The 22,565-nt window shown below is 30.4% G+C and overlaps 1 protein-coding gene across 1 annotated transcript; it reads right to left on the bottom strand.

The window, feature by feature from the left end:
- Nucleotides 1-8,287: 8,287 nt before the first annotated feature.
- Nucleotides 8,288-20,954, bottom strand: dsd (attractin-like protein dsd). The gene is made up of 8 exons (XM_065498037.1): nt 19,873-20,954; nt 13,917-14,135; nt 13,538-13,843; nt 12,495-13,466; nt 10,580-12,440; nt 10,427-10,513; nt 9,040-9,121; nt 8,288-8,969 (listed from the first exon to the last, which is right to left on the bottom strand). Exons 1-8 carry the CDS (start codon nt 20,346-20,348, stop codon nt 8,815-8,817), a joined length of 4,158 nt encoding a protein of 1,385 aa, XP_065354109.1. The 5' UTR covers nt 20,349-20,954; the 3' UTR covers nt 8,288-8,814.
- Between the last annotated feature and the right edge of the window lie 1,611 nt (nt 20,955-22,565).

Raw genomic sequence — 22,565 nt, 5'->3', positions numbered from 1 at the left:
TCACCATAATTTTTTTCAAATTAAAGAAGTAAATTAAGACATCTCGCATATGACGCTTTCTTGGTACAATATTCGACATTTTTGAAGCAAAAGAAAACTTTGTGGGTTACACTGTAATGTTCAATAACTAAGTGAAAATAAATGACAGATATGCACCATTCAAAATAACATATAAGTTATTTAAAACAAAAATCGCTATCAAAAGATACGCCATTAATTGTAAATCACGCATTATTAAGTCATACAACCAATCATTTGTAAAATTTCACATCTGCTACTGCTAATTTCGTGTTCCCAACTGTAGATACATTATTATATTTCTTATATTTTTTAAACCAAAATGTTCATTATTTAAAAGTAAGTATGAGAGTGTGAGTTATTTTTTTTTTTAATTAAAAGCTTTTCTTTTTTTTATAACGTTTCAACTTTTTGTGGTGGTTTAATTTTAGTTTATTTTTTTTTCTTTAAGTAGTTTTGCCAAATTTTTTATTTGTTTGTTTTGTTTGTTTCTTAGACATGCATTTTATATGAAGAAATTTTTTTAAAAAGTTTTAGTAAGTATTATTTACACTTTTGGTAGAATTAATAAAACACGAATGGTAAGGTTTGGTTTGGTTTTTTTATCCAATTTATTTTAGGTGTTGAAGTTAAGTGTTTGTTTCTTGGCTTGGTGAAATTTTTGTTTTTTATGTTTTCACTTAAATAAGAAACAAAAATTTCCCTGGTTTTGACAATAAAAAAAACAATTAATTTCATAGGCACTGGAAAATTTATGTATTTTTTAGTTGTTATTGTAGTTGTTTTGCGTAGTGAAAACTTAAGTGATGGCGAATGACCTCGTTTTTTTTTTGCCAAGTATTAGTAACGAAATTTAATGGATTATTAGTTTTTGTTAAAAAAAAGGTCACCACCACTAATTGTTAAAAGTAAAATTTAATTTTCTTTTATGTTACATAATCTGTATTTATTTTTCTTTAAGATTTAAACACTCACTATTTATTTCTTTTTCTGTTTGCTTTTAATATTTAGAGAAAAAAAAGTTAAAATTTTTTATAAATAAATTTCGCTTATAAAATCAAAAGAGTCAAGACACAAACTTGTTCAACAAAATACACAACTCCCGAAACGAAAGATTTAAGGCCGAAACTTTTTGTTTTATAAAATTTAAAGCCAAGAAAATTGGACTGAAAATGATGTTACTCGCACGACGATGTACGTTACACTAATAAACAAACCTTAAACATTTTTATAATTTTGAAACTCTGTTTTTTCCCCATTTTTTCACACGACTTGTTTAAACCAACAGGCAACAACAACCGATTCCAAACCAACACAAAACCATCAGTATGAGTATGAAATGAAAAGTTCGAAAAAGACAAGTGTTTGTTTGAAGTAAACTTTTTGAAAACTAAAAAAATTAATATTGAATGAAATGCTTAAAGTTTAATAATAATAGCTATAAATAATACTGTCTGTCTGCAGCAATTTGGTTTAAGTCTATATACATTTATTTATTTATTTTGTTTGTTTTTTTCAAATATTATTCATAGATAAAGGATGACCTTCTAAATAATGTAGTACGTTTATTATTTAGTTATTTATTTATTTGTATGAATGACTGATAGGTAATTCCATTTATTTCATATTTTTCGCTTAATAAATTTCCAGTAGTTTGTTATAATTTCTGTTTATGTTTCATTAATTCTTATTAAACTTTATTTAATGTGTCCTCTCTCATATTCAAACACCGAACTAATGACTGTTACGACATCATATCAATTTAATGTCACACCTTCATCATTATTCATGCTGTAGTAGATTCATTGTTTTTTTTTTTATTTTTTCTTCGTGTTTTTCTGTTTTATTTAAAAATCAATTTGCATTCCTAAAACTCGTTCATAACAATTTATAATAGTCAGGTCGAGACGAATTTTAAGTGACTGCTTTTTTTGGTGAATGTGTTTCAAAGAAGTACAAATTTATGAAGCGATCTTATGAAATATGACCGTTGTGAAAGCTCTAAAATTGTCAAATAAGAAATTCTTTTGAAAATTTAACAATAAGTCAATCAGCCCAATTATGAATAAAAAATTCCCCGGGATTTGTTTCCCATTGAAATTGAATAGGAAAAATGGGAAAAGGGAAAAAAAACTCCCGGGGAATTTTTATTCATAATTGGGCTGAATAATTTCTGCTAAAGTAAAATGAAGTAAGCGCTCGTACGATTGATTGCAACCTTAATAATTACCAGCCAAACCAGATCAATGAATCTGAGAAAATAACCGTTATATAAACGTTTAGAAAGTGTCATAATCGACATTTTGCTTCGAAAATGGTGAATGTGAATTCCATCGGTTTCAACGTATGAGAGCTAGTTTGTGCGGTTCAGAAGTGGTGATTTTGACACGGAATACAAAGATCGCCCAGGCCAGCCAAGAAAGTTTGAAGACCAAGAATTGGAGGCATTACTCCATGAAAATTGTTGTTAAACTCAACAAGAGCTTGCCAAATCATTGGGAGCTACTCAAACAGCGATTTCAAAACCTTTGCAAGCAACAGGATTCACCCAAAAGCAGGAAAATTGGGTTCCATACGAATTGAAGCCATTAGATTAGACCTTGAAAAATTATTTACCATGTCCGAAATGATGTTTGAATGCTATAAAATAAAATAATTTTTGCACCAAATCATTACTTGCGATGAAAAATGGATCCAATGGAGCCCGATCAACCAGCTGAATCGACAGCAAAGTATATGGTGGAACTATACGGGTCCTATATATTATGAGCTACTGAAATCTGACCAGATCATCACAGGGAACTCGAACCGAACACAATTGATTCGAATGAAGCGAGCATTGGCCGAAAAACGTTCAGAATATGCTGCCAGACATGAAAATGCATATTCAAGTAAAATCACTTGAACGTTTCCCAACATTACATTTGGTTAATCCACTGCGCCAGTTCTACTTACCAAATTGGACCACTAGAAATATAATATCACTAAAGTTGCTCTCAAAAGGCAACGTTTTTGATATCAGCAGTCGAGATGATAATATATTTAAAAATTCTCCAATATTTACTTTAACTTAGGTTGTGGCTTAGGTTTTTAAGTATAAAGTAAATGAATAAACTAACAATGAAAACAAGTAAGTGAGCTATATTCGGCTGTGCAGAATCTTATATAACCTTCACCAAATTATACTTTAAAAAACAAATTTAAAATATTTTTTAAGTTAACAAAATTAAAATCTTTTTTCAAAATTGTTTTTGAAAATTTAAAAAAAAATTTAATTTTTTTTTTATTTTGAAAAAAAAAGAATTCTTTTTGTTTTTGAAATGGTTTTTTTTAAATTTTATCAAACATTTTTTTTTAATTTATCAGTGAAAAATATTTATGATAAAAAAATTTTTTTGTTAAAAAAAAATTCAGTTTAAAAAATATTTTTCCCGATATATTCGGCTTAGCCGAATCTTATATAACCTTCACCAAATTATACTTTAAAAAACAAATTCAAAATATTTTTTAAGTTAAAAAAATAAATTTTTTTTTTCAAAATTGTTTTTGAAAATTTAAAAAAAAAGTTTCAAAATTTTTTTTAATTTTAAAAAAAAAAAAATTTTGGATTTTGAAATTGTTTTTTTTAATTTTTTCAAAATTTATATTTTTAAATTTATCAGTGAGAAATATTTAAGACAAACAAATTTTTTTGTTAAAAAAAAAATCAAGGATAAACATTTTTTTTCCGATTTTGACCCATTGTAGGTCCAAATTACTATAGCCTCACATACATCGTTGCAATGGACTTTGAAATATTTATCATTAGATATCCATATTGTCTATATTAATGACTTAGAAATCCAGATATAGATAAAAAAATCGATTTTGTCCTGGTTTTTTCCTTATATCTCAGCCATTTGTGGACCGATTTTCTCGATTTTATGAAGCAACTGAACCAACCGGGTCTATATTGATGTATGTAAGTTATTTGGGGGCTACGAAAAGTTGATTTTAAGTTAAAGGGCAACACTGCTCCTACCAACAGACATCTGTCAACTGACTCCTGCGTCATTTACAGCCCAATTATGACTTGACGGAGAAATTGCAAAAAATTTAATTTCGTCTGCTCATTAAGCATTTTGTTTTTGCAAAAAAAAACCATCACTCAAATAAAGGCTACGCTTGAAAATACTATGGGAACTCTGCACCATCAATTTCAAGGGTAAAAAAGTGGTTTAATGAATTTGGTTGTGCCCGTACAGTTGAGGAACAATTGAACAAAATCACTATATGGTGTTGGACGATCGGAGATGTAGAATGCGAGAGATTGTGGAATCTATAGGCATATCACATGATCACTTGGGTATGAGATTATATTGCATCATCCTGATATCTTCACGCAGAATCTTCTAGACATCTGCTATAGCCAATGGGCAGCTTCCAAGTAGGGTATTTAAACGGCACACTGCGACCTCGAAATTGATAGCGTCTCTGTGAATATCGTTCAAAACTGTAGGTGTATACATATTCCTCTTTTACGTAGGTCCAGTATGACATGTCTCAAATGAACCATTACTGTATGATGCCTAAGTTTGGATGATCCATTTGTTTCCTCTTGAATATCGTGAACAATTTGTGATTTTCGTTTACCATTTAATATAGATTCTCCATAGTGTTACTAATGAAAAGATAAAATAAAACTGCCTGAAAAATACATAGTAAAAAATATACACAGGTTTGAATCTACGTATTGTTAAAAAATAAAAAATACAAGTATGTATTTCAAATTGTGTATACTCATGTATGTATGCTGTAATACCTACATATCTTACCGTTAATATTGATCGATTATACGAACATATTCGTATCATGCATTCGAAACTAGTTTACATTTAATTTTGACTTGTATGCGGAACTTGATTAAAAGAAATACCTACAAGGGATTTCCCCATCAAACATTGCAAACTTTTTTTTGTTGTAGTATTTTGGCTACATTTCAATATTAGAGCTCCATAAATAAGAAAAAGGTAAAAAAAAACAATTTTAAACATTTTAGAGTGAGGCATTTTATCAAACTCAATGCTATTTAAGAATAAACTAACTGACTAATGTTTTTATTTTGAATACGTAGTTGGCTTTTTTCCATCTTAATATTATAAAAAGCCAATAGCCTTAGTTTGTGTAACAAAATTTAAGTCTTTAAGTTCAAGTTCTTAGTTATATCAATAATATATAACTTGCTTTATGTCAAACTCTTAAATTCATAAAGTTTCACTACATTTATAGATTCTTGGTAATTATCCGAACTTCTTATTTTATAAATTTTGAACAGTTTTTGATACTCACAGTTGTGCATGAATCTCTTTTTTTCACAAAATTAACAATTTCTCCTCTTGCGTTAATAACTTCGCAAATACATACTGCGTTATTTGAGAAAATCTTTTATCAAACATACAAATAAAAATTATAAAATTATTTGTAGATACTGCGGTTTTTCAGGAACGCAAGATCGATCTGTGATCACATCACAAATTGACTTCACATCACAAATTGACTTTTACTTGAAAAATAAAACAATCTTAAATCATTAATAACTTTGTGAATATTGCGTTTGTCCCAAAAAAGATTAAATTTTGCAATATTTGGGATTTATAATGGAAACAGCGAAATGTTTAGTATTTTTGGGTCGATCTTTATGAAACATGATCTTAAAATCCAACATTCGGGGTTGTCATAAAATTAAATCATTGTCGGAATCGGTTTTAAAAACGACAAGAAATGTATAATTGACTTATGAAATCCAATGTCTGCTTTTACACAGGGCAATTTTTCTTGCGCAAGTCTAGAGTTTATAGGAGAGAGAGGCAAGAAGAAAGAAGAGGGGTACACACTTGCTTGTACTGGCAAGTCTCTTCAAATTTCTTTTGTTTTCTCATTTTCAATATGGCGTCTATTAGGTTTTGCCATACAAAATTGCTCACAGACTTGCTGTGTGTAAACAGACGAGCAAGTTTAAAAGGGAATCGACGAGACTTGCTTCAAGTAAACTTGCCCTGTGTAAAAGCAGACAATGTAATTGTTTGTTTAATCGATAAAGAATTTAATGTTAGATCGAATATAAAACCGATAACTTACACTGTCCTTTTGCTGTCGTTTTCAAAACCGATTCCGACAATGATTGGATTCAATGACAATCCCGATTATTTTCTTCATGGTTTTAAAAGTTTGTGGTAATTTTGGCCCCAGTGCATATAATTGTTAATATTGATTTTTCGCTATAGTTGTACATTTTGGACTTTAAGATCAAGTTTCATAAAATTCGTCCCAAAAAATACATGACTTTTCAAATATGTATTGCAAAATTTTAAGTTTGACCGTCACGATTTACATTATTAACATTGTCCGATTTTAGTAAAACGTTCGGGGTATATTTTAAATAATCTGGATTATAATATTCTATTAAATTTTTATTAAAAATTCATAATAGTAATGAAATTGGGCTTATTTCCCAAAATATGGCTAAAAAAAATCCAGAAAATTTAAATAACAGATAGGTGGTACTGTAAAACTATGAGAAGTATTGACATAATTTTTCTATATTTTCATTCCCTTCTTAATAAATCCCAAGTACATACAGTGGTGGCCACCAATTTAAGACAAATACTTGAATTTTTTTCATCTACTGAATTTTAAGTGCGATAGAGCCAAAATAAAAGGACCTCTAAGGGTATGAAATTTATTATTAATGTTTCTAGTTTCTGAAAAATGTTTGGAAAAATCGGTAAAACAAATATGGACAAAGATATGTGGAAATACATTGACACACCTCAGCGAACATCCGCTGTTAATAACATGATATGACCGAAACTAATGGAACTAAAAATACGAAATTTGGTCCGAATATTTTATAACAATAAAATTATAATGATATAAATGTGAGAAAATATGATTATTTAAAAAAAAATAATTTTTGGTCAAGTTGTAGAAAAATTGTATGTGTTCATGGTGAATATGTATGAATTGACACAGTCGAATAAAACACACTTGTGTGTTAAAACAGTGCTCATACATACATATTTGTGGAAATATTTGAAAAAATAATTGAGAATTACATGGAATTTAGCAAACAATTTTTGTCTTAAATTCCTGGCCACCACTGTATATGTTCTTATAATTCTAAAACTCGTTTAACAAAATTTTAAAAACTTTTAAAATGGAGTTTTTAAACTGTTGTAAAGTAATAATATACTTTTATTTGTTTTTTGTTGTACATTTCTTATTCAAGCGTTGTGAGACACGTCCCAGTAAGAACTAATTAATGCCCTAAAAATTCAAGCACTTGAATATTTTTTTGGGAGTTTTACATGAATGCAGATTTAATTATGTTTTAAACTTGAAAAATATTTGAAAAAATTATTTTATTTTTCAAATAAAAAACATATGGCTGTAATTTATGTTTTTTTTTTTAATGGATAATGATATTGATATAAAGTGTAATACAACTATAATTAAATAGCTTGACACTGGATTCTAGGCTTGAATTACACTTGCTTCAACTTGAATTCCAACAAAAATACTTATTGGGTTTAATGGCCTGGGGAATTTTTTAATCATTTTCAAAATTTTTACCCAATTTTTGTCTTTCATTTCGATTCTTATACATTAAAATGCAATCAGAATCCTAACCTTGATGAAAAATCAACAAAATTTAATTCTTTATCAAGTGCTGGTTCACACACGCCAAGTTTACTTGAGCAAGTCTTGAGTTTATAGAAGAGAGAGGAAGAAAAAGAGGAAAATCTCCAATCTGTTCTCTCTTCTATAAACTCAAGACTTTCTCAAGTAAACTTGACGTGTGTGAACCAGCACTAACTTTGTAAATACAGCATTTTATCGGGAAAACAAGCTTAATCTAACATCACTAATATTTCAAAGCGAAAATCCATTTTTAATATGAAAAATCAAAAAAGTAAATCGTTTATAACTTCGTAAATACTGCATTTTTCAGTAAAATTTCGATTTTTAATCAGCCCAATTATGAATAAAAAACTCCGCGGGAGTTTTTTCCCATGAATTTGAATAGGAAAAATGAGAAAACGGAAAAAACTCCCGGGGAATTTTTATTTATAATTGGGCTGAATATGAAAAATCGGAAAATTTTTGATATTTTGAGTATTAATTAATTAAAAATATATTGAAAAGTTATGAATTTATCCTGGCGCTGAATTATGTTCTTCATCCCATTTAAATAAATGTTTGCCCAAAAAAGTAAAACATCGTAATGTAATTATCTTGTTGTTTTCTTGGAATCATTAAAGTTTTTGTTGTTGTTTGTTTATATTTGCATTTGTTGTTGTTGTTTTGTTTTACATTCACGATTTTACATTATATGCCTTTATAATATTTTTGTTTCTGTTTTGTAGTTATAATGTGTCTTAATCTCAAAGTAATAATATAATAATCATGAATTAAGTTTTTTTTTTGTTTTGTTTTGTCTTTTTTTTTCTTCTTCTTTGTTTTGTTTAATTGTATAAGTTGTTGTTTTTTGTTGTATATTTTTTAAATATGACAATTTTTGTTTGTTTTTGTTTTGTTTTTTTTTTTGTTGGTATCACCTTAATGGATAAAATGTCTTTAGTACAATATTATCATTATTTATCGTTATTAATTTAAGTATTAACAAAATAAGTTACAATTTATCATCTAAATAAATAAAATCTGCTTTAATTTAATAATATAATAATTAATAATTAAAAAAATATAATAAAATAAAATAATAATTAAACACGCTCACACACACTTTATAATCAATTATTATGTACAACTATCAGGGTGCTGGCTTTGTTTACGTTTGGATTTTGGCTCTTTAGAGTGTTCTATTGAAGGACGTCTTGGATTACCAAGTGTTACTAAGGCGCTGGCCACAGCTAATCCGGCCGACTGACCAGCTGGTGCATGCTGAAGACCACCTAAAATAAAAAAACGAGCACAAATAAGTGTTAAGAGTTGTTTGAAAAACTTTAAGATAAAATAATTTACCTGTGGGTAAACGGACTAGAAGAGACAAAACGGCTGCACGATTGCCGCTGCAGGGTTCTAATGCTATCGGGCTCGGACATTCCTGTAAAATAATGAAATATTTTAAAGATATGATATAATCACTTAAACAAATCTACTTAAATATTGAAAAATGCAGTGATAGATAATGCAACTTGTTTTCAGTCAGGGCCATAAATGTTGAACTTGTTTTCATTCATAAATTTTCTGTTTTATACCCACCATGAGTTTGTTATTTCTACATGTTTCATTTGCGATCCCACAAAGTTCTGGATCGTTATAGATAGCGAAATCGATATAGCCATGTCCGGCTGTATGTTGAAATCAACTATCCGTAGCCAAGAAATAACTTGCAAACATGATTGATACATCAATATATCGGGCTCGCTTATAAGGAAATTGCAGAGATATAAAGAAAAAACCTGGACTATTTTTGGCCTATTTTTTATCTATGTGGATTACTAAGTCATTAATATAGACAATATGGATATCTAATGACAGATATTTTAAAGTCTATTGCAACGATGTCAAAATCGGGAAAAATGTTTTTTTCTGAATTTTTTGTTTCACTGAAAAAAATTTTGTCACAAATTTTATTTTTACTAATAAATTAATAAAAAAATATTAAAAAATTAAAAAACAAAATTTTAAAATTAAAAAAAAAATCGAAAATTTTTTTTTTTAATTTTTGAAATTTTGTTTACCTAAATTTGGTGAAGGGTATATAATAATATAGCTCTCTTACTTGTTATCACTAATTTCGTCCATAATATCTGACCTTATACAGCCCAATAAGTACCAAAGCCTCAAAAATTCAAGCACTTGAACATTTTGTTGGAATTTGACATGAAAAATTAAATATTTTTCAAACAAAACACATATGGCTTGAATTTATATTAACTTTTTACTGGAGAATGCTATTGAAATAAAGTTTAATACAACTGCAATTCAATTGCTTGATTATAATTCAAGGCTTGAATTACACTTGCTTTCAACTTGAATTCCAGTAAAAACGCTTATTGGGAGAATTCACACATACATATTTTCTTATAAATCTAAGAAGATCTTTGTTAGAGCTTTATATTTTTTTCAATACTATTGAAGGATTCTACGGGAAGGATACTTTTTATTTTATTTTCAAGACAATAACACCGATTTTGAGACGAATTCTAAATTGTTAAGGTAATGTTCGTTTTGAAAAAGCTCTGGATGACATAACAATCTCCATAGTTATTATTAACCTTTTAATTTATTGAATTGTTTGGTTTCTATTTCAACAATTGTATTAAAAAATAAGTTATTTATTACAAACCAGTGTCTATCACTGTAGAATAATATTTCATGTTTTGTTTTGCATAAAAGGTCTTACCTTTTTACGTTTCTTGCTCATGTTAGAAATTCCCTCCATGGTTAATGATAAATCGATAGTTTCTCGATTTTCAATATCCACTAGCACCTAAAACACACAATAATTAAAATAAAACTGTTGCAAACATAACCCACTTGTACACACGAAAAATACCTGTGAAAATGGACGACTGGCCATTTGTTCCATTTCAACAAACAATCGTTGTCTTCGCCTGAACATGTCATACTTTTGTTTAATTTTCCACAGTATGGCGGCCATCAGCAGAAGTAGCAAAAAGCAGGTGGAAAATGTTATAAAGAACTGCTGCAGATTGAGCTTTGGATACTGAGAGAATGCAATCTGAATCCAAATGGGCGGTTGGAAGTCATGCACAAACACATAGAACGTGGTCAACGAACTATTGTCTTCTGGCGAATGACCAAATTGGTACTCGGTCTTGGGGAAGCGATGACGAAATGTTGAACAATTAATATTATTAAATATAACCTTATCCTGCGAGCCGGCCAGCTTAACCATAATGTCCATTTTGGCCGGCACACTGCAGGTTATTGTGAAATCGGCATCGATTTCAGGCTTGACGGGTGAATTGCGGAAATTGATTTGTCGAAAATGACGATCCTCTTTCTTCGACAGATTAAACGTGAATTGGTAATCAATGGTGAGTTCGTAGTAGCAGGTTGAAGAGATGGGATCGCCATGATAATGATTTTGAGAATCACATTTTTCGCAGTGATCTCCCACGATACCTTTGGTGTTGCAGTAACATTTACCTGTATCGGGGTGGCAAATGTCACCCTGCCTATTGCAATCACATTTCTGGCATTGGCCACCATTAATGGGATTTCCCCAATAGCCAGGTCCACACTTTTCACAATGAGTACCAAAAGTTAGATTCAAACAAGGTTGTTCGCAATGCACCGAATCCAGGCATTTAGAGTGACCATTACAGTTGCATCTGGGACAAGAGGTGAAATACCATTGACTCGATTGACATTCGGCGGCATCATGTGGCTTTAAGGCACCGCCTTCTATACACTTGCCCAGACCAGTATTTGTGCCATCATCACACCAACCGCAAGCTGGATCATCAAGACACTGCGAACAACTGTTGTAAAAACCACACTGAGCTGTTGACAAAGCCGATGAGTTGCCCCACAAACCAGCTGGTGCCGTGCGACACTTAGAGGTGTGCGTCGTCCATTCTCTGCATTGGCCGTACGGAAAACTGGCGGTATAAGAGTTGCGATCAACGCAGCGTAATTCATTTTGACACCAAATACAATCGTTTTCCGTGCAATTGTGACAATTACTTAGAGAAGCACACGACGGTGGACAAATGATTTCATCAACTGTCCGATTACCGTTTATTGCAGCAAATGGACGACAACGATTATGTTCGGGTTCCCAAATACAGGCAGTGTTTGCCGAACAAGCATGACAAGTATGCAGCTGTTCACATAAGGCTGTAGTGCGAAAATCTTCCTTTATGGGACAGTTTTCCAATTGTTTTATATTCAAAGGTGGAGCATTTGTGGCGATAACAAACTGGGCTTTGGAATGTTGACTCTGCTGTTGTGTGGATGTTTCATAAAATACCGAAGTCAAAGGTGACGTTTCACGACAACGTTCCTTCGTGCAAACACCACTGCCGCAATAGGTGCAACCATATGAATTCGCCACACATGACTGACAATTATTCAGCTCTTGGCAGCGTGTTACATCCTGCAAAAGTTCCGAAGTCATGGTTATACGACTTTTGGAGGGACATGCAATGTAATCGTAATGCTCCCGTCCATAAATGGCTGACCGTTGTACTCGCGTAATGGGAATGCATCTCATTTTCTGCACATCCCAAATACACTTGACACCCGGTCGGGCATTTGTGCATTTCTCTTCTTTCGTATAATAACTACAGTAGCCGGGGGAGAAGCGTAACATGTCGTTGAGTAGTTGGCCATTGAAGCCGCCATAAATATAAAGATTATCTTCAAAAACTACCGAACTATGACCGAATCTGCAAGAAAAGCAATTGAAATCTGTTATCTTTTAATATGGTTCACTTGTTTACCTGGCTAAATCTGCTTGTAAATGCATTGGAATGTTTTGTTTATGCCATGAATCACAAAAAACATCGTACACTAATAAATCCTGACTATAACATTTGGCTCCATAGCTTTCGGCTGTGTCATTGTGAGTATTGCCACCGAAAACCATCATTAAACCTTGATTGACAAAGTTGGCCGTATGCAAAAGACGTGCACTTGGAGCTGATGACAACAGCGACCACGTATGCGTGGAGGGTGAGTATGCATACAAACGTGTTGTAATATATTGGCTGGCTTCTGATTCCGATACAATGCCGCCGTAAACATAGATTTTCTCCGTCAAATAATCGTAGGCAGCACTGTGGCTGAAACCACCCTTGACCACATAGCCTGTGGTCTCCACAATTTTCCATTCTCTGGTACCAAAATTGAATTCTTGCACCGTATTTAAGTAGCCATATTGGGGAGAACGACCAAAGATCACCACCATGTAGGGGTAGCTGTGTTTGTCACCAAAACCAGGCACTAATGTGGCAGTGTGTCCCGTAACATGTAACGGACCGCACATGGCATATGGTGTATTAAGAGTATTGCAAGGTTCTGCATTGACGGTAATATTTTCCCAAGACTTGGCAGAGACATCAAAGGCCCAAAGTTCATTGGAAATGCCCGAACCTTTGACAACACCGCCATACATGAAGATTTTATCGCCATACATAACGGTGGACATGCCGTAACGTTGATCCGGCACCGTGCTGCCTTTCTCAGTGTGAACAGTTTCCCAGACATTGCCATTGAAATCATAGGTGGTCATGAGTTTACCACGACCATATGATTCACCGGCAATAATGTACATGGTATCACGCCACACAGCAGCAGCATGCGACGCTGTACCAGGTGGTGGCAACGACTGTTTCGTATTGACACTCGACCAAACACCATGCGCCTTCAACTGGCCACAATCATTGCCACCATATTCTTCTTTGCAAATACATCTGCAATAAAATAAATTAAATACATTGATATGTAGCACTCAATTTACATATTATTGATGAGTGAAACAAACCTCTCTTCTTCCAAATTACAATCACCGTGATTTTTATCCTCCATACAATTGTTCGGACATGAGGCTATATTGCAGGCTTCGCCACTATACAATGAATCACAGATACAGAAACCATCTTTACATTTGCCATGACCCGAACATTCAATTTCCTCATTATCACTGGGACAGGCATTCATGCGATATGACAAATTAAAACCGGACATATTGTAGGCATCATCGCTGAAGAAATGCAACAAAGCTGTGCCCGAACGTGCTATAACTTGTGGTACGCTGCGTATGGAAAAATTGCCTCTATACATAAGGCCACTGTATTAAAAAAAACAACAATATGAAGAATTAGTTTTAATTTGAATTAGTTGTTATTCTAATTTAGTTTTACCTAAAAACAGCTAAAAGCGGAGAATCTACACTATCACCATCGTATATGTACAAATGATCCCAGCCACATTCTGTTGCAAATTCTCGCAAATGCATGCGTATAGTGGGCGGCTTACCATGTTTATGACTCCAATGTTTGGTATCAATTAGCCAACTACATTTCACGCTTACGGAGTAATTACCCCAGCCATCGTGTATGATACCGTTCTGGTGATACATTCTAAAAATGAAAACAGTTTTTCAACATACATAATTAATAATTTCTATAGGGGTTTTTTCTTAATTTTCCTTCCCACCAACATTTAAAAATAACTTGGAAAAGGAATCAAATATTTTTTAAACTGTAATAAAATAAATAAAATATTTTAATCGAATAAAACTTTATATTTTTTTATTATTCGACTGATCGATTCATTTTTAAAGTTTCCACGATTAACGAGTAAAAAATATTATACGAATAATTCAATATAATATATTAAAAAGCAGAAACATTTTAATAATTAGTTTGTTAACGATAGATTTGAAATGGAGTGATAAATTTCGATCGATTTCCAGAAAAGTTGTTGAAAATTTATACAAATTACTTCAAAAGTATTAACATGAAAGATTCAATTTGCAAAACGAAATTAATTAATATATCACATCAAATTTGGTTTTCGAAATTGATTTGCATCACCTGAATATATAGATACAAATAATAATAAATAATAGCATTTTAGTTACATAAAATCTCTCTAAATATTTTATGAAATTATTGTTGATTGAAAGACATTAGATTAGAGGTTCGTGTTCGGTTTTAATCGAAACCGAAATCCGACATTTACTCTTTGATTTTCGTGTTCAAATTGGGAAAAATATTTTTTAACCAGAATTTTTTTAACACAAAATTTGTTATCCATATTTTGTCACAAAAATATTTTTTTTCAGCAACAATTGTTTTACCATAAATTTTATTACACAATTTTTTTATTCACAATAAAAATTTTTTTCACACAAAATTTTTTTTCACCAAAATATGTTGGTACATCAGAATTAGCACTCTTAGGACGAGTGACTTATCAAAATTTTAAACATAGTTAAGGCATAATCAATGTTTAAATATTTTTTGTTTCATACAAAAAAATATATTTAAACATTGATTAAGCCTTAACTATGTTTAAAATTTTGATAAGTTACCAGGCCTTAGTTGTTTTTATAAATATCGTCATATGTATGTCTGCCTCACGACACTTCAACAAAAGTCTCCTAAAAGTCTTCCATTCAAATAATTCTAGATCTTGACGAAACCGTTCGCCATTTTCATCACTCATATTTTTAAGGTTTTCCGGGAAAAAGTCCAAATGGAAATGTAAACAAATAAGAGAGCTATATTCGATTGTTCCGAATCTTAATATTTTTATTTCTATTTACAAAAAAAAAAAAAATTTAAATTTTTATAAAATTTATTTTTCATTTTTGAAATTTTTAGTAAAAAAAATTTATGACAAACAAAAAAATTTAGACCCAATGTAGGTCTAACTTACTATGGCATTATATACGTCGTTTATATCTATCATTAGATATCCATATTGTCTATATTAATGATTTAGTAATTCAGATATAGATAAAGATCGGGGTTGTCCTGGTTTTATCCTTATTTATATCTCAGCTATTTGTAGGACGATTTTCTCGATTTTAAATAGCAACTGAACCGGGTCTATAGCTGATATATTGATATATGGATCATCTATGTAAGTTATTTGGGGGCTAAGGAAAGTTGATTTCAACATACAGACAGACATGGCTATATATATTCTGGATCCTTATAGATAGCGGAGACGATTAAGCCATGTCCGCCTGTCTGTTGTAATAAATTTTCTGAAGACCCCAGATATCTTCGGGATCCCAATCTTCAATAATTCTGACAGAAATACTTTCGAGAAGTTTCCTATTTAAAATCAGCAAAATCGTTCCACAAATGCCTGAGATATGAGGAAAAAACCAGAACAACCTCGATTTTTTACCTATTTCTGACCTATATCTGGATTACTAATGGTAGGGTCACACATGGCAAATATTTGCTCAAAAATGCGTAACCAATTTTTTTAGCACACATTTGTTTGACGTGTTTACAAGTGATCAAACAGCATCAAATAAAACAAAACAAATTTTTTTGTTTTGAATCATACTAAGTAAAATAAGTTTTTGAAATAAATAAATGAATTCAAATGTATTTTATTTAGTGGTTACGTCTTTTTCGTCAAATATTTGTCATGTGTGACCCTACCCTTAAGTCATTAATATAGCCAATATGGATATTTCAAAGACCTTTACTACCACGTATATAAGACCATAGTTGGACCTACAATCAATTTTTTTTAAATTGAAAAAAAAAAATTTTAATTTAAATAACAATACGAAAAAAAAATGTTCCAAAAAATTAAAAAAAAAAAACGTTGGAAAAAAAAATAAATTTTGTTTACCTAAAAATATTTAAAATTTGTATTTTGAAGTATAATTTGGTGAAGGGCATATAAGATTCGGCACAGCCAAATATATCTCTCTTACTTGTTTATACTTAAACTTGTCGGTTGTTGAGGGGGATTTCCTATTTTCTCCCACGCGGATCCGCGACTCACATAGTCACTCGGACATATAATTCAATTGTAAAATTAACAACAAATATTTCCGACATTATCACTTTTTATATTTTTCAAAAATTCTTCTACAACTTGAACAAAAGAATCCTAGGCAGCCTTTTTGAACGTCGGTTAACCCATTAAAAACCAAGACCATTTAAAATGAAAAATTTTTAAATTCATTTATTTATTTAAACTAAAATACGGTAAAAGAACATAGAAAATTAAAAAAAATTAAAAAAAAATTTTAGGAAACATGTTTTTGGGGCTGTACCTGAATGGGTACAATGGCGTAAAGTGTATGCTATTTTTATAATCTGTGAAAATTTTTAAAACATTACTTTTTCAACACAACGCAATATCGTATTGTTCAGACAACCATCTTATTCTGTTATGACATTCACCCCATCGTAGGGGATTTTTTATCCTTTAAGGAAATTGGTTTCCAGGAGTAGTTGCGACACCAGAAGCCAGTGTAATTTGTATATGGGTCTCACTTTGTCAGTAGCATCTAAGTTAGTGTTATCAGCCAAATTAACAAAACGAACCTGTTCCGTGATATAATTTCGGAAATTTTGGAGTGCGAGTATCCTCGCAGAGCATCCAATACATATGCCAAAAGAATTTGGCATAGGGCGATATTCACTGTAAAGCAAAATACTCAAAATATATTCAAATCTTCTGCGTTGAAGGATACATTGTGCTTATTAGCTTGCGATGCATAAATGCAAGTCTGCTAAATGGTTAAACTAAAAACCTTTTCCCATTCAAGTATGAAATAATATTGAACTCATTGTCCAAAAAAATAGTTTGAGACATTTGAGCATCGCATGGTCTTATTATCCAAATATAATTTGTTTTGTTTGATCTTGAGGGCATTATTTTCTGTCAGAACATCTCAAGTGGAACATCATCGTCGCTATCACTGTTATCACAAAATACTTATATTTCACCTGGTACATCCGATCTCTAACAATATCGTCAGCAACACCTTCATCTTCATCCATATTACAATCCGAATCTGATAAAATATTAGCTATCAAAATTGTGGTGCTCATATTTTTTCCATAAATCTAGTTTTTAAAACTTTTGCATTAAAAACTTCACGTTTTGATGGTCTGAAATTCTATTTTAGCGTAAGAAAAATCTTAAAAAAAATAATACATATCAAGCCATTGTACCCAATTGGGTACACCGATTTTCCTAATCACACAACTTTGTCCCAAATAATTATTTTTCTTATACATTTTTATAAAATGTACACATAATCACTCCACTTCACAAAATTATAAAAAACTCTTGCTTTCGCAAAACTGTGTTTGCTCCCCGCAGCTCAATTGTTACTAACCTCGCTAATATTCCAAAAAATGATATAGCATTATAAAAACAGGACAAAATATACCTTAAGGGTATTATTTTTTTAAATTTTTTATGTGTGATGTTTAAAAGCACAGTGTGTTGAATGCAAAATCACAAAAAAAGTTGTCAAATTTATCTTGTTAAAAAATTTATGAGTATTTGAATATTGCCTTTTTTCTGTACTCAAGCAGGTACAATGGCTGGGAATGGGTTAAGAGGTTTAAAAATTGTATATCATTCCAAAAAATAGTTCGATACCCACAACTCAATACTGTGGCAATTATTACTAGGTAGAGTGGGGACGATCGGAAAAAAGTGTTAGTAATTCTTTATATTCTATACTACTAGTCCGACGCAAAATGATCTACGAATGAATCGTACAGGAGGATATAATCTTTCAGAAACTTTAATATGTGAACTCCCTATTAGATCACAAGGTGAGATACAGAGTATCAAAATTCTAAGATTATTACTAAATAAAAAAAATTAAACATATAATTACCTCAAAAATTAGTACTGAGGAGCATAATTATAAATGTTTGTATCATAAGTATTATGATCAGTGTATATTTGATTACAATTTACAAATATTATTTAATGTTCATGATACTTTGATCTGTAATATTATTGATTAGTTTTAAAAAAAATGTAGTAGATTTATATAACATTCATAAATTTCTTAATTTATGAAACATATGACATTACTCATTATCAATGATTAGATCTTGAAAACGTTTAATTGTAATAATTAAAATTGATTTGAAAGCAAATTTTATTTGATTAAAAACTTATTGATTCAACTTAAAGCAAATAAGTTAACTGCGTCACATATTTTTAGCGCATGTTATTGATAATATTCTGACGATGCTAAGCTATATAAATTTGTTTGAAAATAATCAATATTTTAAAAATAAAAAATTATGCAAAATAAGTTCGTTTCAATCAAATAATGAGTTCAAAAGAATTTTCTTTGTTGCAGAAATTATTTTAAAATAAATAATACGTAAAAACAAATATGAAATCTTCAAAAAAAAAAAACAAATAAGATATCTGTAAATTAAAATAAAACAAATAATACGTGCATTATTAATCATTATATTGTTAAATTCATATCTAAGCAATTTCCAATTATACTTCAGAATTTTCTATTTTGTATTTCAGAGTATTCAAAATATATTTTTCGAAATTTCTAATTGAACTCCATAACGTCCCATTTTTATTGCAGATTTTTCTAATTGTATTTCAGAAATTTCCATTTCTATTTCTGTTAGAATTTCTTAAATGAAAGCTATAAATCTTCGCTACAATTTAGTGTACAATACCTTCCATTAGTGCAGTAATTTTTGAACGAAAATAGATTAAAAACAATCGAAAATCCGGATTTGGTACCAAATTTAAAGCTATTTCAATTTTCAAGCAATCTTCAGAGACCCATAACTCGAAAAATATGGACCCGCAACAAAAACTAGTAGATAGGAAACTTATTGTTTTACAGATTGTTAAAATAAACTAAAATCATTTAAAACATATTGAAACGTATTCTAATAGAAACTATAAAAAACCCAATTTTGATTTAAAGAAAACACGCCTTTCAGCATCATAAGAAAAACTTTAAACAAAAGGAATTTGGCTCGATATAGTTATAATAATTTATATGAGTCATACATAAAAATCACTGATTGCAGTCTTATTTGTGATATATTTTTGTTGAGACTATTTTAACATAAACTGAAATGTCTATCATAAAATTTTTAAAGTTCCTGTTAACAATGCAGATAGAAAGTTCCATTTATGGCTTGAATATGCAATCAGAAAATTAATAATCATGTTTACTATCATTGGTCTAAATTCTTTACTTTTTTGGTGGAAAATTCTATTTTATTTCATTGAAAGATTTAGATTAGATAAGATAGGAGGGGAGCGGAATAAATTAAAAAAAAACTATGTTACTGCAACATATGTATGTATGTATTAACTTACCTAACTTTGCCACCACAAAATTGGCATTCGGGACCCTGCCAACCATCAGCACAAATACACTGACCAACATCCTCCTTGCACTTGCCGTCATTCTGACAGTGACCACCAGGCGCTGTGCAATTGTAGGCTGAGACATGTGTCAAAAAGCTGGAGCAAATGTGAAACAATACCAACAGCAACAGTAAAATATGTTTCCGTCTGTATTTACAATTAAAAGTTGCTGTTGCTGATGATACTGATGCTGCTGCTGTTGTTGTCGTTGTTATTGCATTATATTGCTGCTGATGTAAACATTGTGTTGTTATATTAGTCCTGCTGATATTCAAACTATTACAGATATTCCTATTATTGCTAAAATAGTTGCAATTGTTGTGTTTAATTGCTGCTGCTGTTCCCTCGTCATCGTCGTCGTCTTCATCAACTTGCTGGTGTTTGTATTGTTGTTTTCGCTGCTGCAGTGTGTTATTTACACACATTTTGTTGTCTTTTATCCAATTACTATTTATGTCTTTTGTTGCTGTTGTTGCTTCTGCTGCTACTATCGTTTTCACACTCAAATTATTAAATGCTTTTTGTTGTTCTTGAACATGGTTCAATAATTTTTCCGTGTCGTTTTTATTTTGTTTAACGCCAAGTTTAAAACATATTTTTGCCTTTTCAATTATATTCTATATATTCATATTCGTTTTTTTTTTGCCTATTTTTTCATTTGGTAAAATAAATTGATTTGGAAGTTTTGTTGGTTGGTTGGCTTTCTATTTCTTCTCTTGTTGGTTGGATATATTTATGTTGTTGGCTCGTTCTTTCTCTTTTCCGTCCGTTCTTTTATTATTTTTCACAGACAACGCACTTGACTTTTGTTTTCATTGTGTAATAGATTTGCCAATAATTAAATATAGAAATACTTTAAATAATACTACGTACAATTAACACATTATTTTCTGGTAATTTATTTAAACAAATTGAATGAAAATAATTATTTATTTTATTGGTAAAATATTTTTATATTTTTTTCGTTTTTTGCTTTTCAGGTGAGTGAACTAATTTCTCCCGATGACAGCAGCCGGTGTTGACAATTTAGCTATTTTCCCCCCAAATCGTTTTTGAAACAGTTTTGCAGGAGAAAACGTATTACAGCAAATAGCGGTAATTCTAGCGTTTTTCATGAGATGAACAGAAAAATAATGTGATTTTTAATTTAACGTATTTTCCAATAAAGCCAATATCGTAAAAAAAACAAAAAATAAGAACTCAATATAATTTGTCTGTTCAATAACAAGAAACTATTACGATTTATCACAAATTGTTTTTGTTTTTCAATGATATACACCTAAGAAAGGACAAACGAAAAACAACTTGTTATGCTCCACAATAATAGAAATTTTCCTTTCCTTAAAAGCTTAATAACTTTTGATTAATTTGACATAAAGATATACAATATATGCTGAAATCAAAAGAAACTCGTACATTTTCAGAAAACCAGCTGGCAATAGTAGATTTAGTTATTCTAAAGTTTTTTTAGCACACATTTAGCGGGTTTCAATAAGAAAAGTAACCAACACTAGTCTGTCTTATCATTGGTCGTTTTTACAGGGCCAGCATTTAATGGCGTGTTTACATTGTGAGAGATGCCACTTAACATAATGTTATCATTTCATAGATTAACACCATTCTATAATTTTTCTGCTAATATACCAAAAGATGAGAGGTAACATATAAATTTTGTATTCTATAATGTTCATAATAAATAACAGTTTCCGGTTTGGTTTGTGAATTTGAAACTTGGAAAACAATTTTAAAATTCTAACATCCATTGACACGATGTCTGGTTATATGTTAACTTAAAGTCTGTTAAAATAATGGTATATATTGTATGAAAACTGTCAATATACATAACTATACAATGTGATAATGGGGGGAATTCATAATATAAATTCATAAGATAATTTTTAAATAATGTTCAAACTGAATGCATTGAAAGTACAGACACAGTGAACCATTTAATCTTCCACGTCCTATGTTTAGCAAGACATTTATTAGTGGCTATTACATTAAAAAGAGTTCTGGTTATGTGTTAACTAATAGTATACTGTCGCTTAAAATTATTTTTGTATAAAAAATGTCTGTATGTACATATAACTATTAGAGTATCTGAAAAATAATTTGGTATTTACATATGTCCCATTCTATATTAATGAGTACATTCTAACCTTTGGTGTCTCAAATAATAAGCGAAATAAGAGTATATCGTACGTGACATAAAATGTAAGTGATATGCCAAAATTTGTGAATAGTGAAAGTTGAAAAAAGTTTCAAGGGTTTTTGTTTTTCAGTCGTGGCTGACAAACTTATGGAATTGCCCATAAACATATTAAAGATTATTAAAAAAATTAATTTCTTAAGTATTTTTTTTTATTATTTATTTTGAACTCTTAATTGAATATTAGAAAATGTTTCCATTGTATTGTCAATCAGTGTATAATTTAACAAAATAATTTAAAATTTGTTTTGGTACATTGAATTAAAATTGAATTTCTCTTAGGAAACAGTGTAGTATTCCCACATTAAATGAAACAAAACTAAAGCTTTTTGTTTTCAAATCTGAGAGTTCAAGGAGTAAATTATACAATTTGTCAATTAGTATTTTTCTAAGTTTAGCGCAAGAAAGACTCTACAAACACTAGAAAGTCTTA

This window comes from Calliphora vicina, chromosome 1 (assembly GCF_958450345.1).
Source record: "Calliphora vicina chromosome 1, idCalVici1.1, whole genome shotgun sequence".
NCBI classification, from domain to species: Eukaryota; Metazoa; Arthropoda; class Insecta; order Diptera; family Calliphoridae; genus Calliphora; species Calliphora vicina.
This window is presented reverse-complemented; position numbering and strand designations above follow the sequence as displayed.